This window comes from Tupaia chinensis, unplaced genomic scaffold (assembly GCF_000334495.1).
Source record: "Tupaia chinensis unplaced genomic scaffold, TupChi_1.0 Scaffold146187_1, whole genome shotgun sequence".
In the NCBI taxonomy this organism is placed as follows: domain Eukaryota; kingdom Metazoa; phylum Chordata; class Mammalia; order Scandentia; family Tupaiidae; genus Tupaia; species Tupaia belangeri.
Genome location: NW_006206042.1, coordinates 500,553 through 517,669, shown reverse-complemented (window position 1 = coordinate 517,669; position 17,117 = coordinate 500,553). Strand labels below are relative to the sequence as shown.

Sequence of the window (17,117 nt, the reverse complement as noted above, 5' to 3'; positions counted from 1 at the left end):
TGGCCCTCCCCCCCCCCGGGGGGGGGTGATTTATCACTTTCTGTCTCTCTGTTTCTCTGTCTCTCTGGCGAGTATACACGCCCTACAGCAGAACCCTCACACACACACACACACACACACACACACACACACACAAAATAAAAGATATTCCCTTCCTTGTCGCTTTCACACTTTGCAAACACCTAAACTTGGATCGGGCTAACATAGCACATAGTAGTTTTTATAGACCTTCCCCTGTCTTTCCCCTAGATTGAACCCTTTTCCCTAGAGGAGGAGACTCCTGGAACACAGGGCTGTAAGGGATCATATATTATGTGTTCCAGCTTCGTACTGTTTTTGCTATGAAGAAACAGATGGCAAGAAGATTACCCAGTGTATCCCACGAATACTAAATAATTCCACCCGACTGGGAACTTAGGTAACCTTTAGGTTTCTGCTTCCTTAGTTTCCTCTGCTCTAGAATCCATGCAGAACCATGGATATCAGACATGCAAGGTGGACTGGCTGGGAATCCTTTGGGAAACATGACAGGTCTGCCCCAAAGAAAGTTTAGAACTTACTCCTGAGGTCTGGACTTGGGCGTAGATAGTGAAGCTCTTTGTTTCCATTGGTGGTTGGCAATGGTCTGCTTTACCTGGAGAAAAGAAACCGTAAGATTATCTCTCTCTGGTCCTCAACACGAACTCCCTGATTAGACCTGGCTGATCTTTACTCCCCATAGCCTACTCACTTCCCCCATGAGTCCACAGAGATGAAACACTGTCATTTGACATTGGGTTAGTTCTTTTACCTTTAGGCCTCTTTCTCTATCTATAAAGTGGGATTTGAAATATCTTTCTCATGGACTCTTGTGATAACTAAATGAGATATTGTAAGATGTTTAGAATAGCGTCTGGCACACAGCAAAAATCCAGTATGTGTTAGGTATTATTCTAATCAGTTACTTTATTCTCTATTATTTGATGTACAGATCTGGTCTCCTAATATGGTTAATTATACCTCTTGAATTCCACAGCTTGATAGCGCGATTCTGCACTCACAGCTTTCTCACCTCCCATTTCTGGGAGACCGGGTGTGTATGCAGGTGTGCAGGTGTGATGATTATCTGAGGCCATTTAGAAACTAAAGCTACAAAGCTACAGTGTCATTCTATTGTTTACCATCTGGAAATTTTGCTCAGGGCTCAGAGTGTGGAAATTATTATGCTGAAGAACATTTTACTTTTTAGCTTTTTTTTTTAATTTTTTTTTATTTTTAGGTTTTTGCCATAGGTGTGTGTGCTGACTGGGGAGAAACAGAGAGAGAAGAGACAGTGAGAAGGAAACTGAGAAATCACCTCCCAGGGGATGTCCACGCTACAATAATCCCTTTTCCTCCATTTTCCTCCTGGAATTTTGGGCACAAATGCATATGCACCTGGCATGATTTTCAAGCCACCAGGTCCAGGACATGAGGGAGTCCAGCGCCTTAACCACCATGCCACCTGCTAGCCCCTTAGCTGGACTTCTAAAGTTTTATTTTTTTAAGTTACAAGAGCAATACATTGTCATTGAAAAAATTAAAATAATCTAGATATTCTTAAAGTAAAAATATAGCCACCTCTCCCCAGTAATCAACCCAACTTAATTTCTAAAAGTGGCCATATTTTAAAGTTTGATGCACATCTTTCTAGACCAGCTCTGTACAACAGAAGTTTCTAAGGAAAGAAATGTCCCATCTGCAGTCTGATACAGATACAAGCCACAGCTAGCTATTGAGCTCTTGACTTGTAACAGAAGAACTAAACTTTAAATTTTATTTAATTCGAATTAATTTAAATGTGGCTAGCGATTACCATATTGGACAGTGCATTTCTGGACATTTGCTACACTTACAGATATTTTCTTTTTCACCAATGGCATCATTCTACATACACTTCTCTATAACTTGACATTTTCACTTAAATTGTGTTGATGACATTTTTTTCTGCTAGAACAATGGGTCTGGCACTAGTACAATGGGTCTGGCTCTAATGTCTGATACTGCATGGTATCCTTCACACACATCATGCAGTGGGGAATGGTGGGAAGGTAACAGATGGAAGCATGGAATTCCCACTAAGGGATCGATGAAAAGTCTAGACAGAGGCAATGGAGGCTTGACCCAGAGGAAATCACTCAGCCTCAAGGATAGACTTAATCAAACACCAATTAATTTATCCTCTTTAAAAAAACTGGAAGCCTGTTTCTAAGAGAATAGCATTTAGGAGAACTATTTTTGTCTGGAAGGGAAAGTCCTAGTAAGTGGTGACCACAGAGGAACGTGCTGCATTTCCTCTTGAGGAGGAAATGATGGGCGGTCATTGGGGGAGTTCAAGGAATTCAAGGAAAGGCAATGTGTGATTTTCTTGTGTGCGTGTGGGCATGGCGAGCCCAGTGGTTCCGACTTCACTTTTTTGGTCAGGGTTGATCCTGACTGAAGAGGCTGTGTGTGTGAGGTGTGTGTGTGTGTGTGTGTGTGTGTGTGTGTAAGTAAAATGGAGGTTGATCAGTAGTTGGAGGTAGCAGAGGGGGTACAAGTTAGTTCTAGGTAGCATGCATTTTTGGCTCATATCCACAAGTATCTACATGGGAGTCGTGCCTGCTAAGTGGTCCAGATGCTATAGAGGATGCAAATAGAATAGGGAACAGACTCCAGTCCTCAGGGACTTTCAGTCTTGCAAGATAGGCTGAAATTTAGAATGAAGGGAACAGGGCTAAATGTGTAGACAGAGCGAAAAAGTGAAGCTGGCTGTTGCTGCTCAAAAAGACCACCGAACCAGCCCCACTGTGGTGGCCCAGCAGTATCGCAACGCTGTGCAGTGCTGGAAGCCCAGCAGAAGGTGAGGTTCAGTTCCTGGGCTGATGTGCACGCGTCAGGCATGCACACATGTGCCCGTAATCCTGGCTGGCTGAGAAAGGATTGGGGGATTGCAGCATGGGGGTGCTTGTATGCATACGTGTGTGCATCTCTCTTTCTGACTCTCCCTCTCTCTCATGAAAGAAAACAATTGAAAACCAAACCAAACCAAAAAAAAAAAAAAACCACTGGACCACAAAAATTTAGTCTCAGAATATTTTCCCCCCGTGCAAGAACAGATTTTTCAGGAGCCAATTCACCTTGGCTCAAAGTCAGCAAGGTCTTAGGGTTTAATGAAAAAGGTCTTGGCCTTAGAATTTGGGCATCTATTAATACATTCTAGCCATTATTATCTATGTAGCACTGGACAAATCATGTCCTCTCGCTGGGTCTCTTCTCTTACCATCACTGTAAAATGAGGGTGTAAGCTGTCTAATGCCTTTTTCAGCTTTTACTTGAAGCAGAAAGCTGGCTTATGTTACTACCAGTTCAAGTGAGGCTGGCTGTCGTTGCTCTAGGTTGTTTCCAGATGCTTCTAGTGCCCCCTTCTGGCCATCGGATTTAAACACTGATGTTTTAACTCACCCTACAGTGAGAGGTCTGTCTATGTATGTATGTCTGAATGCATGTCTGAATCATCTTCTCATCCACGAACGCCACTGTGCTCAGTGCTTTCTGTGTGCTCACTCACTAATCCCACGGCAATACCCTCACTTTGCAGGTGAGTTCAGTCATGTGCGCTCACACAGCTTGTCAGTGACAACGTCTGTGTTTAAACGTACACCTGTCTATTGTCAAAGCCCATGTGCTTTTTTGCTTGCTTGTTTCATTTTGTTGTAGGGCACGTGCACTCGCTAGAGCGAGAGAGAGAGAGAGAGAGAGGGGAAGTAAGAAATCAGCCCCAGGGTGGCTGACCACACTGTAATTTCTTCTCCACCATTCTCCACTCAGAATTTTGGGCATGCACGCACACCTGGCCACTGGGTCTGGGACTTGAACTGCAGAGTCAGCCATATGGGATCCACTGCCTTAACCTACGTGCCACCACCTACTGGTCCCCAAAGCCCATACTCTTAATCAGTGTATTCTCCTGGACACAAAATCGCCAGTCAGTTTGAAAATGTTCAGAAGTAGGCCATATTCTAGGGGCCAGCAGGTGGCATGGTGGTTGAGGGCACTGGATTCCCACATGGCTGACTGCAGTTCAAGTCCAGGACCTGGTGGCTTGCTTTCTCACTTTGCCTCTCTCTCTCTCTCTTTTTCCCTCTCCCTCTCTGGTCAAATACAAATAAATAAGTAAAGTTAAATAATTATTTTTTATAAAAAGAAATAGGCCATATTCCAAGAACTGCCAACAGAATCTCTTGAACAAAATTAGCAACTAAATAAAGATTTTGCCACAGGTTCAAGGCAGAGTTTTGTGTGTTATGGACTTAGAAGGAATTAATGGTGACTGGAGATGAGGGTGGGTATGTGTGCTGGGGAAGGTAGAGGGCGCACTTTCCCTCCGGAGCACAGTCACGTGTCGAGCAGAATGTAGTTGGGGAACTAGTATGGGCTAGGATTCCAACATCTTTGCTAACTAGATTCATGGGCTAATCTCATTTCTCATGTCTGATATCTCACCATTGCCTTATGATTTCAGTTCTCAACATAATTTCTTTCTGAATCAGCCACCCCTCCTAGTTATGATGGAGGAAATGAGAAGACAGTAGGCAGCTGTGCGATGATCTAGACCTTTTTTTCTATAGTTTTTTTTTTTTTTTCAAAACCAACATCAGAATGCTAAGGTAAGGACTTCTCTAAGAAAGCTGCATGTGAATAAGCCTTGTCTACTTGAGAGTCAGATCGGCCATTGGCTTGGTCCGTGGACCAAGTCCTCTCCCAAGACCAGCCAGAACATCTGTCCTGGTCTTGGGGCAGGACATTCCAAGTCCCACATGGTTCAGTGGCAGTCAGCGTGGCGGTGGGGACCAAGGTGTCTGGAGATACTGAATCACAAGACAATTTAGAGGAGAAGCCAGGAGATATCACTTCTAGAAACTAAAATTGCAGGGGCATAATTAGGCCTTAATGACTTCAGTCTACTCTGGGTGGCTTTTTGAACAAAACTCAAGACTTTTCTACTTTCTAGTACTATTGAGTACTATTAAGCCTCTTGTCTGAACCCCTTACGCATCTTATATAGATCTTGACTATGACGTTAGTCATACTGTGCTGAAATCATCAGCCCAGTGGCTCCATGCATCCCCATAGCTTAGTCTAGGTGTCAAGACATGCTGAATTGGATTGAGTTGTGCAAGGCCTGGGGGTACGTTTACGTAGTGTTTGGCAAAGGTGATCCCTGCAGAAAGCCATCGCACACAGAGGAAGTCTGTGCTTGTGAGAAGAGGTCCCTTGCTTACTACAGAGCATCTGCTAAGAATCTCTTTATTGTCAGACACCTACCTCTTCTTCTCAACAGTAGTTTCGCCACTTGGAGAATAATGACGACACCAGCGACACCCCCTAAAAGCAGCCCAGCATACAGGCCCCACTGTGTCGATACTGGAAAAAAAGACAAAGGGCAATCTCAAAAGTACTGTGAGTTTAACAACATTGAGAAGTGGGAAGACTGAGCTTCTTGTTCTAGTTCTACATTTCTGTCCCATGGGAGACATTTGGGTTCATGGTTTTAGAGACCGGCTGTAGAAGACTTCTCTATCTGTTTCCTTATTCTAATTTCTCTCACTGTATTTGACTTTTATATTCCTAATTTCCATACATATTTTTTCCCATTTAAATGCTTTATTTTCATTGCAACTACCATATGTCTAAAATTACACTTATCTTCATCTATCCTAAGTCAATCTTTCTGCCCAGTTTCTCTATTTTTAAATTTCTAGCATATCCTGTATCCTTTTCGGGTAAAAAGAAAATGATAGTGCCATGTGCTGTCCTCCTACCATCACGCCATTCTCATGAGACACCGGGCGGAAGGAAGAACTACTTTTGCTTTTTAAAAATAAACATAATAGTGCTATTATCACCCTTCCATGCAAATAACTGTGTAGAATGCAGTGGACCTGAGCGGAAAGAAAAGCATGTTGTTTTTCCTCTTGATCATGCTCATGTTTAAAATTAGCCCTAGAGTACCAATCATCTAGGCTCAAAGTCAGAGAAACAATTTTCAACTTTCTGTCTTTTATCCACTTTACCAAGCCCTCTTGAACCAGGAGCAACACTTTAAAAACAATGAATGAGAGTTATTGCCCAGTCAATAAGATCTTTAGCGTAATACATTTAGACAATCATGAAACACTTTCAATAAGTAGATGGCTTTTGAAGTATATCACGTGTATTAGTGTATTTAATCCTCACAACAATCCTACCAGCTAGGTGTACATGCATGGGTAAGGGAGCAGGCATGGAAAACTTCAGAAACCAGAGCTTGGTCTAGGAACAGAAAAACAGACTTCCTGGGGAGTCAGAGAGACACGGACTTGAGAAGAGTCCTACCGACATAAATGAACAGTGGGGCCAACCTGAAGCACTAGAATTCTAAGTAAATGATAGCACTAAGGTTCTAAATAGTGGACATTTGTGTTGGTTCCATATCTTAGCAGTTGTAAATAATGCCACAATAAACATAGATGTATAGGAGCAAGAAAAATGGTTATGGATATTGGAGTTAGCATGGAAAGAGGGTGAAAGAAGAGGGAGAGTGTGAGGAAAGAAATTAAGGGGGAAAATAGAGAGACAAGGCATTTATGGGATACAGAAATGGATAGTTATCTGTTGATGATAATGTGTACAGTATCCTCAACTGGACTGGTGTGAAGGATATTCACGTTGGGTTAATTCAGTTTACAAGCTAAGTGATGTATAGTGATTGAATATATAAAAGAAAAAAAAGAGAAAAATACAAAAAAGAAAAAAGATTCTAAATAGTGTAATGCCAGGTGTTAACATGAATATATGAGGGTAACTCATATATTGATGTTGGGTGCTCCTCCACCCGACACATCCCCACTCCTGGCCCTGTGCTCTAGCCCACACCCTCCTTCTTGCTCTGTTTTCAGCTGTCCTGCCTAGCCTCATGTTTAGGCCACTTGCTACTATTCGGGTAATGGATTTTTCCCCCCAGAGTCGCAGGTTCTGGAAGCTTGGTCCTTAGTGTAATGGCTTGAGGAGGCAGTCAGACTTTTAAGGAGTAAGGCCTAAGGGGAGGTCACCATCTAATTAGCTGGGGGTATGTGTAGGAAGAAGTAGGAAGAAGTAGGAAATTCTGTTTCCTTTTTCTTTGCACGTGCCCATCTCTCTCCTTGGTTGGCTGGTTGTGTGTTTCCCATGCAGGTGACAACCCCAGTACCTTTAGGATTTCCAGCCACCAGAATCACGAGGCAAACAAACCTGTATTCTTTGAAAATTGCCCAGTATCAGGTATTTCTGTTTAGCAACAGAGGAGTAGATTAATATACCACTAATACTTCCTTTATGTCACCTTTCCTGACCATCCCAGCTCCCAATTCCCTTTTCCTTGGAATCCCACAGCACTTGTGGTCTAGACCACATTTCTCAGAACTTGAGTTTGGAGACATTGTCTCTGCAATGGAGATCATTTTTAGTGATGGTATTTGGAGCCAGACAGAGAGATTCAAATTCTGGGTCTACTACTTGATAGCTCTGTAACCTCAGACAGACTACTCATATCCTTTGGGATATGAGCTGTAAAATGAGATAAATATATTCCGGTCGTAGAGTGGTCAGTTCAGTCATGTGTGGAAAATGCCCAGAGCAATGCCTAGACTACATCATGGAATCAATAAATATCAGCTCCTTCCACTAGCCTCAATTCCCCAACAGCTGATAGACTCTAGGGAGCCAGAGACCATCTCTGACACTTACTTTGCAGTTCCCATAGTATTTGGCAAATAGTAGGTCCTCACTAAAAAGCAAAAGATGGGTTGGCTTAAGTCCGAAGGCATCTCTTCACTGGTGTCCAGAGATGCTTCAGCCCCATCCTGTCCTTTGCTGGTAACTTAGTTTCCTGATTTGGGTAACAAGCTCCAGTCTGTTTACACTTGGTGCTCATCCATTAGCACTCTTCCATATAAATATTATGTTATTTACATGAAGACTAAGTATCAGAGGCTCTATGTCCTCAGGAATTGTGATAAATACGTATAAAACATTACTTTTCCAGCTTGTGGGGTCAGGTTGCCCATGATTTTTATAATTTCTAGGAATAATTTCCCCACTGTTCTCTAAGTCGTTGCTCCTTTTGCCCCACTTGCTCTGTTCTGGGCTGTCTTTGGTGAAAAGTTAGTCCTTTCATCAATCTCTAAGCACAAAACAAAACAAAAACCCCAGACTGAGAATGTCGTGGTATTAAATCCTCCAATGAAGATCGAAGGGTTAACTGGGGAGGATTTCATTGCAAACAAGGCAGCTCTCACCATCTGAGACTCAAATCCTTTCTTCCTCTCCCTATTTCTGAAAAAGCAACACTTTCCCTTTCTAGAACTATCCAACCCACGCCCTGATTCCTTGGGGTAGAGGGGTACTTACTTCCTGCCTTCTGCTTGGCATTGGATAAGTTGTTATCCTAAACAAATACTGTTCATTCCCAAGGAGGAAGTCTAGTAGCAGTTTCAATTTAGTAAGCTGTAGAAGTTCTACCTAGATTGTAAATTCTCTGAAGATGGTGTCTTTCTCTTGTTCTTTGTCTTCATCCCCTGTTCTACTGAGTACAGTGGAGGACAGGGGACACTCAATATACACTGGATGAACTAAGCTAAATTAGAGGCCGTAAGAATGGGTCTAGTACAAGACTGTCAGGTACCCTTTGGTTAAGAATGATCAAAGTGTGGAGCCAAGTGGTGGTGTGGTGGTCACCCACCTGGACCCATGTGAGAAAGGAACTGAGTTTCCATTCTGGGACTCCCTGAGCGCATGAGAGGAACATATGCATGCCTGTGATCTGGCCCAGCTGAGACTGGAGGTGGATGGTGACTTGATCTTGCTGGGGGTGATTCTCTTGCTGTATTTATTTATAAATAAATAAACAAACTTCTTCTTTTATTTTTCTTAGAAAAAAAGAATGATCGGGACCAGTAGTAAGCATAATGGCTATGTCGCTGGATTCCCATGTAGTTGACTGTGGTTCGAGTCCCAGACCCGGAGGCTTAAACTCGCGCCAGGCACGTTTGCATGCATGCCCAAGATCCCAAGAGGAGAATGGAGGAGAAGGGATTGAGGCGTGGCCATCCCCCCGGGGGGTGATTTCTCACTTTCTGTCTCTCTGTCTCTCTCTGTCTGGCCAGTGCACGCACCTATAGCAAAAACCCCTCCAAGAAAAGAAAAAAAAAAAAAAAGAATGATCTACATGCATAAGATAAGGTCTCAGAAAAATGTAGGGTCACCTTCTGAATGGCCCAAGGCAGGAGTCAAGGGGAAGGAGCAATGACCTACTTGGCCAATGCTTCATAAAAACAAAATGGAGCCAGGAGCAAGATGTGTGTGTGTGTGTGTTTGTGTGCCCACGATACATCACCTGTGCTCCCATTTTCAAACCACCACTTCCTGTGGCAGAACCTCCAGCTCTTCCTCTTTTTGCCCAATCATGTAGTGAGGCCTGTTAAGAGGCTGATGCTCAGAAGTCAAAGTTTGTGCTGGGGTCCAGAGGCTCTGTTCTCCTTCATTCATGAAAAAACACTACCTGGACATTCTTGAGTCAAAGGTTTGTGACTTTTTTTTTTTTTTCCCCCTTGGAGTCTCTTAGTGGCAGCCAAGCAGGCTGGCTGAGAACTCCTGTTCTATTTACGAAGCATGCTTTGCATGAGTTTCTAGCCTATGTCCTCTCCTCTATTGGCTGCGATTGAAACATGACAACTCGGCACAAAGCCAAGCCTCCAAGGAAGAAGCCAGGAGACCTTTTTTTGTCTGTTGCCATAGAAACACAAAAGCTTCTCTCTCTTGCCTCTAGTCTCTAAATCTTAATTTTTAAGAAGTATAAAGAGGAAAACAAAAAAGAATCAGAGAATCAAGTGTAGTTCGCCCAGGAGATCTGAGATGCTAACGTAACGGTCTGAGTGGCGGATCTCTTTCCTGCCTTTCATGTGGTTCTGTCAGTGAGGCTGCCACCATAGCACACAGCTACTTGAAGTCAGTCATCTTCAAAAGACAACTACTTGATGGAGGTGGTTTCCACCCAGAATTGGGAGTGGGGGAGGGATGCTCATGAACCATATACTAATTTAAGGTCCAGGACCATCTGAGGAAAACTTTCTAGAGTTTACAACTTCCATACAAATTCCTTACACCTGCCTGTCCCTCGGAATTGTGCTGCAGTGGCTCTTGTGGGTGCCTCCCATTCCTTCATGGGAATACAGGTCTTTTCTAGGCTCCCAGTTAAGGACTGTATTTCTCAGCCTCCCTTGTAGCAGGTGTGACCATGAGACAAGGCTCAGCCCATGTGAGGTGGCCAGGTTTATTGTTCCACCCTTGTCAGGCTCACTGAATTGGGCAGACCACAGAGAGGAACTGTTCCATGCATGGAACACCTGGCACTTGGAAACAATGAGAACTTCCTGTTTGAGGAAATGGCCTCATTAAAATGAGATGGACTGGGATCAGCAGATGGTAATGGTTACGTCACTGGACTCCTTTATGATTGACCACAGGGCAAGTCCCAGACCCATTGGCTTGAAACTCGCACTGGGCGTGTGTGCGTGTGTGCTTAAAATCCCGAGAGGAGGCTGGAGGAGAGGGGATTGTAGCATGGTCATCTCCCCTGAGGGTGATTTCTCACTTTCTGTCTCTGTCTCTCCGGCGAGCACCCATGCCTTTTAGCAAAAATCTCTCTCTAAAAAACAGGGATGGACCAGCAGATAGCATGGAGGTTAAGGCAACCAAATCCCACAAGGCCTAGCACATAGTTTAAGTCTTGGACTCGGCGACTTGAAAGACATTCTAGGCATATGTATGCGTGTGCCCAAGATCCTAAGAGAAGAATGGAGAAGAAGGGGTTGCACCATGGCTATCCCCCAGGAGTGCTTTCTTATTTTCCCTATTTCTCTGTCTGTCTCTGTCTCTGTTAAGTGCATGTGTTCTATAGCAAAAAAAAAAAAAGAAAGAGAAGAAAAGAAAAAGTGTTGGGGAGCCTCGGGGCTCACTGGCAGGCGTCAACCTTTTCTTCCACCGAACTCACTCAGACATGCTAAGCCAGCTTTTTGCTAAACTACTGAGAAAGTTTCCCTTTTCGATATGAGCGTCTTTGGGGTTGAATTATTCAAGCTTTTGAAAATGATCCATACATGGATGGTAACTATTGATATTTCAGAATGCACTCGTTAGGGATGCCAGCACATCACACACTGCCCTATGATGACCACCTTCACGGGCTTCACACAGCCTCACCAGAGGATATTGAGGATTTCACTTTGTATGCCCTTGATAAAGGTCTCTTAAAAAAAAAAAGTCTACTTAATTAATGGTCACTAGTTTGACTCAAGCCATCTTCTGATGAATGACTGCAATAATGCCCATCCCACAGCAAGTGTCTCTTTATTCTGCCTCTTCCCTGACCCAATCTATTCTTTTTTTATTAAAGAATTATTTATTTATTTTAGTTTCATTTGACTAGACGAGACAGAGAGAGAGAGAAAGGGAAAGTGAGAATGCAAGCTGCCAGGTGAAGGACTTGAACCGCGGTCAACCATATGGGAATCCAGCGCCTTTAACCACCACGCCACCTGCCGACCCCACCAGAGTCTGTTCTTAGGCCACTGAATTTTCTCTTTGTAACATGAAACTAATGGTGTTTCTCCTCCACCCAAAACTCTGTTGATTCCCATAATTTACAGGATGGTCTAGAACAATAATCAGTTATATCTGCTTTTCTTGTCTAGAATGTCTTCAACAGCTTCAATAATTTCTATCTATTCTTCAAAACCTAGTTTATGTAATTTCTTTGTTGTTTTTAGAGAGATTTTTGCTATAGGGCATATGTGCTTGCTGCAGAGACAGGAAGACAGAAAGCAAGAAATCACCCCCCCCCCCAGGGGGGGGAGGGCCCCATCCAACCCCTTTCTTCTCCTTTTGGGATTTTGGGTACATACACACACACACCCTGTGTGAGTTTTAAGTTGCTGAGTCCAGGACTCAAACTTCAGTCAACTACATGGGAGTCCAGTGATATAACCATTACACCATCTACTGGTCCCTATGTAATATCTTTTGTGATGCTCTCTCTGTTGCTCTGAGACAGTGGGATTCCCTACTCTTTATTACCTTGGACATATTTCTGGTTTGAACCTATCACACAATGTAATCTAGGGTAATTATTTATTTATAGAATTATCTCCTTTTTTAAAGACAACGATCATGTTCTATCTTTGTGTATTCAGCACTTAGTACACAGAACACAGAATTTAGTAAAACTTAAAATAAATGTTTTGTCGAAGTAAGCCCTGTGTTTTAAGAATTAACTATTTGTGTTGGTTAAGGACGCTGGACTCCCACATTGGCAACTACAGTTCAAGTCCCAGACCTGGCGGCTTGCTTTCTCACTTTCCTTCTCTCTCTCACATTCACTCTATCCCTCTCTGGTCAAATTAAAATAGGTAAATAAATAAATAAATAAATAAATAAATAAAGTTAAATAAAATAATTCTAAAAAAATTAAAAAAATAATGATTTGCAGGACTAGCAGATGGCGTAATGGCTACGTTACTGGACTCTCATGTGGTTGACCATGGTTCAAGTCCTGGACCTGGCTATTTAAAATTCACACCAGGCACATGTGCATGCATACCCAACATCCTGAGAGATGGAGAAGGGAAGGCCATGTGACCATCCATCCACTCATGTGACCATCCACCTCCGGCAAGTGTATGTACCCTATAGCAAAAAACTCTCTAAAAAAAAAGAATGAATGATTTGTAAGCACAAATCAGTGTACTCATAAAACTCTGTTTTAGTATTTAGGCTACTCTGAGTCCTGGGAAGAGCATGCTGCCAACCAACTGTGTGATCTGGTTCTGAGGGGTCTCTCCTTGTGTTATGATTTGAGCTTTATTTCTCTAAATGCATGTGTCGATGTCCTTAGAATATGACCTTATTTGGAGATAAGGTATTTACAGAAGTAATTAAGTTAAAACAAGGTCTTATGGTGTTATGAGCTGAACCATGTCCCCTCAGATTTTATTTGTTGAAGCCCTAGCTGCCATTACTTCAGAATGTGATTATTTTTGGAAATAAAGCCTTTAAAGAGATGGTTTAAAATTTCATCAAGATGGACCGTAATCCGGTGTGACTGTTTTTCTTATAAGAAGTGGAAATTTGGACTCAGAATATATGCAGTGGGAAGATAATATGAAAAGACATAGGGGAAGACAGCCATCTATAAGCCAAGGAGAGAAGCCTGGAACAAATCCTTATCTCACAGTCTTCAGAAGGAACCAGCCCTGCTCTCACCTTGACCTTGAACTTCTGGCCTCCAGAACTGTGAAGCAATACATTTTGATCATTCAAATCACTCAGTCTGCAGTGCTTTTTTACAATAGCCGTAGCAAACTACTAACCTTGGCAGGCCTTTATTAGTGATTCTGGTTGGTATGTACAAACTGCATTATAGGCTGTCAACTCTGGAAGGCTATCAAAACTCAGCTCATAACACAAGGAGAGATCCCTCCCAACCAGATCACTCAGCTGGTTGGCAGCATGCTCTTCCCAGCACTCCAGTTCATTCTTTCAAGGCTTTAATCATACAGATGATGAAACTGAAGCCCTAGAAGAAAACAGCTGCCTGCCGTTGGGTAATTCTCTTACTGACTGAGCCAAGGTCCTGACAGGACCATGTTTCTGCTGCTTCTTGTTCCTCCATCACAAGAACCTGCTTTACACTCAATAAATCTTTATTTATGCTATTTCATAAAGTTCATAGAAAAATGGAATTAATGTATGAGTTTATGTTTGGACCAAAATTTTGAAATCCATGCATAGTTTTTTCATAATATACATTTCTTATAAACATTTGAAGGCCCCTTGTACTTAGCCCTGTAAGTGGCTTAAATGGATAAGAACATTTTCGTATGTTTCCCTGCAATGTCTTGAGTGTAAGCTGTATAGCTTACCAAACTTTGGTATGCGTTAAATTCCCCAAACTTTACAGTCCATGTCTAAGTTTCACCTCTCTCTGACTTCCTTTTGACCTGCTATGGGACTCACTGTTCATTTCACAAAATGAGGCCCTTCACTCTACCCTATGTCTTATTATTGTGAATATGTTTTATATCTAATTTTGCAATGAACTTTTGAAGAGAAAAGATCACAACTCATACCTATTCCCAATTTCTTACAGCACAGGTGGTCAATAAATAGCTATTAGTGGTGTAGAGCTATCCCCCATTAGTGGAGCATGAACCTGGGTGTTAGAACCCACCACCTACACTCCCTCACCCAGCCATCTTTGCAGATTGGAGCAGGGTGAAGGCAGAGAACAAGGGTCACACCTTGGAGACTGGATTCTGAGTCTGGCTCCATCACTTCCCATTGGTTTCAACAGTAAACTGAGCGTAACCCTGGCAAGTATGGGAATGCACTTGATGAATGCACAATGTGGGAGCTGGATGGAGGTAGGTTGCAAACTATGGGGAAAATGCAAAGAGCAGTTACCAAGGTGAAGGCCATGGCTATGGAAGCAGTGCAATTGGCTCAGGTGAGGCCTGAGCCCAAACTCATTAGTGAGGCAGAGACCAGCAGATGGCATAGTGATTAAGTCACTGGACTCTCATGTAGTCCTGGTCCTGGAGGCTTAAACTCATGCTGGGTGTGTGTGTGTGTGTGCGTGTGCAAGCCTAAAATCCTGAGAGGAGAATGGAGAAGGGATTGTAGCATGGCCATTACCCCAGAGGATGATTTCTCACTTCCTGTCTCTCTGTTTCTCTCTCTTCCTCTGATGAGTACACATGCCCTACAGCATAAACCTCTCATTCTTAAAAAAACAAAACAAAATAAAACAGAACTCATTAGCGAGCAAAATCAGTCACCTGCACACTCACCTCGGCGTTGTGGCCTGCAATTGATCCAGGGGTTGAAGGACTGGGAGTGGTTGCTGATGGGATTGCTCACGGTGCAGGTGTAGTTATTGTCAGCGTGCTGGGGACCAAGGGTGAGGTGCAGAAGATGAGAGTTGTTGGCTGGGTTTAGAGGGTGAGTGGCTGCCTCCTCACTCCAGCTATAAGTCACATAGTCCCCCTTGTCCACCGTGCAGGCCAGCATCAGGCTGCAGGTCCGGTTCGTCTGAGTCTTGTTTAACACTTTAATCTCTGGAGTGGAGACCTGCTCTGTCAAGAGGGGGAGGAAGGGAGCCATCACTGAAATGAACCCCCTGCAATTCTCACTTCACCTTTTTGTTGGGACAAAGCACAGCTTAATGGCATTTTCCCCGCCTGAGGGGGTGACAGTGTGATTAACTTCTAGCGGGGACCTATTGCTTCACAGGACCCTCTCTCCTAACTACACCCCACAATAAAATAGAGAACAATGTTGTGTTCAGTCCCCTTCCACCAATACCATGCGGGCTCCCCTTGTCCTTCCTCATGCTCTTCATCTATGTGGTTCTCCTATATTCTATCAGTGGAATTCTCTGTCAGCTAACTCTCATGGCTGATTTTTTTTTATTTGTTTTTGGTTTTGTTTGCTAGAGGGCATGTGTGCTTGTCAGAGAGAGAGAGAGAGAAAGAGAGGGAGAGGAGAAAACACCCCCCCCACACACACACACACACACAAGGGAAATAGTGAAACCTATGCCAGGATGCAGGGCTTGGCATGTGAGTGGTGTGTGGGCTGAATTTCAACTCTCTTCATCCAACCCCTGCCCCACCCCTGCCTAGTGCAGACCCCTCTACACAAAAGTGTGTTCAGTATCCTCTTCCGTCACAGTCCCTTCTCCTCTATGTCTTCCTTTTTTCAGAATTTTGGGCATGCCCTCATACACTTATAGTCTGTTTCTCAAGCTTCCAGTTCTGGACTTGAACCATCTGATTAGTCTTGTGGGATCCAGCTGCCCTAACTAATAGGCCATGTGCTATCCCATGGATTTTAATTGGCTTAAAGTACTATTTCCTAGACATAAAAGTATAATGCTCTAGTGGTGGGATTTTATTGTGTGTGTGTGTGTAGCAAGTGTTTTTGTGTGTCCTTGGTAGGGACTGGTTCTTAATCATAGGCATAAGCTTCATCAATCTATATCACTCTAAAGCCTAAGGCAGGCAAAAGAAAAGGGAAAAGTCTTGTGTATTTAGCACGACTGTGGAACAAGCACAGTGCTAGAGTTTCACATTCATCATCTTTAGTCTTCTCAACAGTCATAACTCTAGTTATAATTATTTTCACTTTACAGATGAGAAACTGAGTCCCCAACAGACAGAATATCTTAGATAACATCATACAACCTCTAAGTGGCCAATGAATGGCCAAATGAACCTAGGTTCAATTCCAAAATCCAGCCTTTCTTTGACTTGAGAAGAATACTATGGTTGCAGGGACCACATTTTCCAAAGAAAGAGTTTGGTCATGAGATGTGACAAAGGCAATAAGCTTATAGCAACAAAAGGACAGATTGTATGACACAGACACATTTTGTAGAATGCCTGTTATGTGGCCTTAGTACTCATGGCAGCCATGACCCAGGGCCACCATTGGAATGGTCAGGCCTCCAGGCACTGACTGCTGGGAACTCTGAATGCCGTGCTCAAAGGAGAGGGACTGCTGGGATGAGGGAGGGGTGAGGAGAGTGTCATTGTCTATCCCCTAGAAAGTCACAGATTCAAGAAAGTGTTGGGTAGGTGGCGTTCCAATCCTGGGTATGTGCGTTCAAAAGAGGTCACTATTAAAGAGACTTGGGCTAGCCAGGTGGAGTGGTGCTTAAGGCAGGTGGATCCCAACGGCCAATGACACAGTTTGAGTTCTGGGTCTGGCAGCTTGTGAAATAGACCAGATGTGTGTGTCTGGGTGTGTGTGCCCAAAATCCCAAGAGGAGAACAGATGATAAAGGACTGCAAGTGGCTATCCTCTCTGTGGGGAGGGAGGTGCTTTCCCACTTTTCCTCTCTTCCTACCCCTAGCAAAACTAATAAATAAATATAAATAAATAAGTAAAGACTCAAAAATGAAGTGGCCCTGAATTCAAGTGGACTTGGACTCTAGGTTAAGCACTGTACTTCTCCAGCAAATAGGTGTAATCGTATGCCTGGG

General features: G+C 43.3%; 1 protein-coding gene across 2 annotated transcripts in view; it reads right to left on the bottom strand.

Moving 5' to 3' along the window:
* The window catches only part of SLAMF1 (signaling lymphocytic activation molecule family member 1), a 42,855-nt gene that overhangs the window by 14,083 nt on the left and 11,655 nt on the right, over nucleotides 1-17,117 (bottom strand). The window contains exons 3-5 of one of the 2 annotated variants that reach the window (XM_006168820.3): nucleotides 14,922-15,206; nucleotides 5,326-5,424; nucleotides 561-634 (exon numbers count right to left, since the gene is read on the bottom strand). In XM_006168820.3, coding sequence (XP_006168882.2) covers nucleotides 561-634; nucleotides 5,326-5,424; nucleotides 14,922-15,206 — 458 coding nt within the window. The remainder of the gene's footprint in view (nucleotides 1-560; nucleotides 635-5,325; nucleotides 5,425-14,921; nucleotides 15,207-17,117) is intronic. The other variant, XM_027768427.1, reaches the window with a different exon arrangement.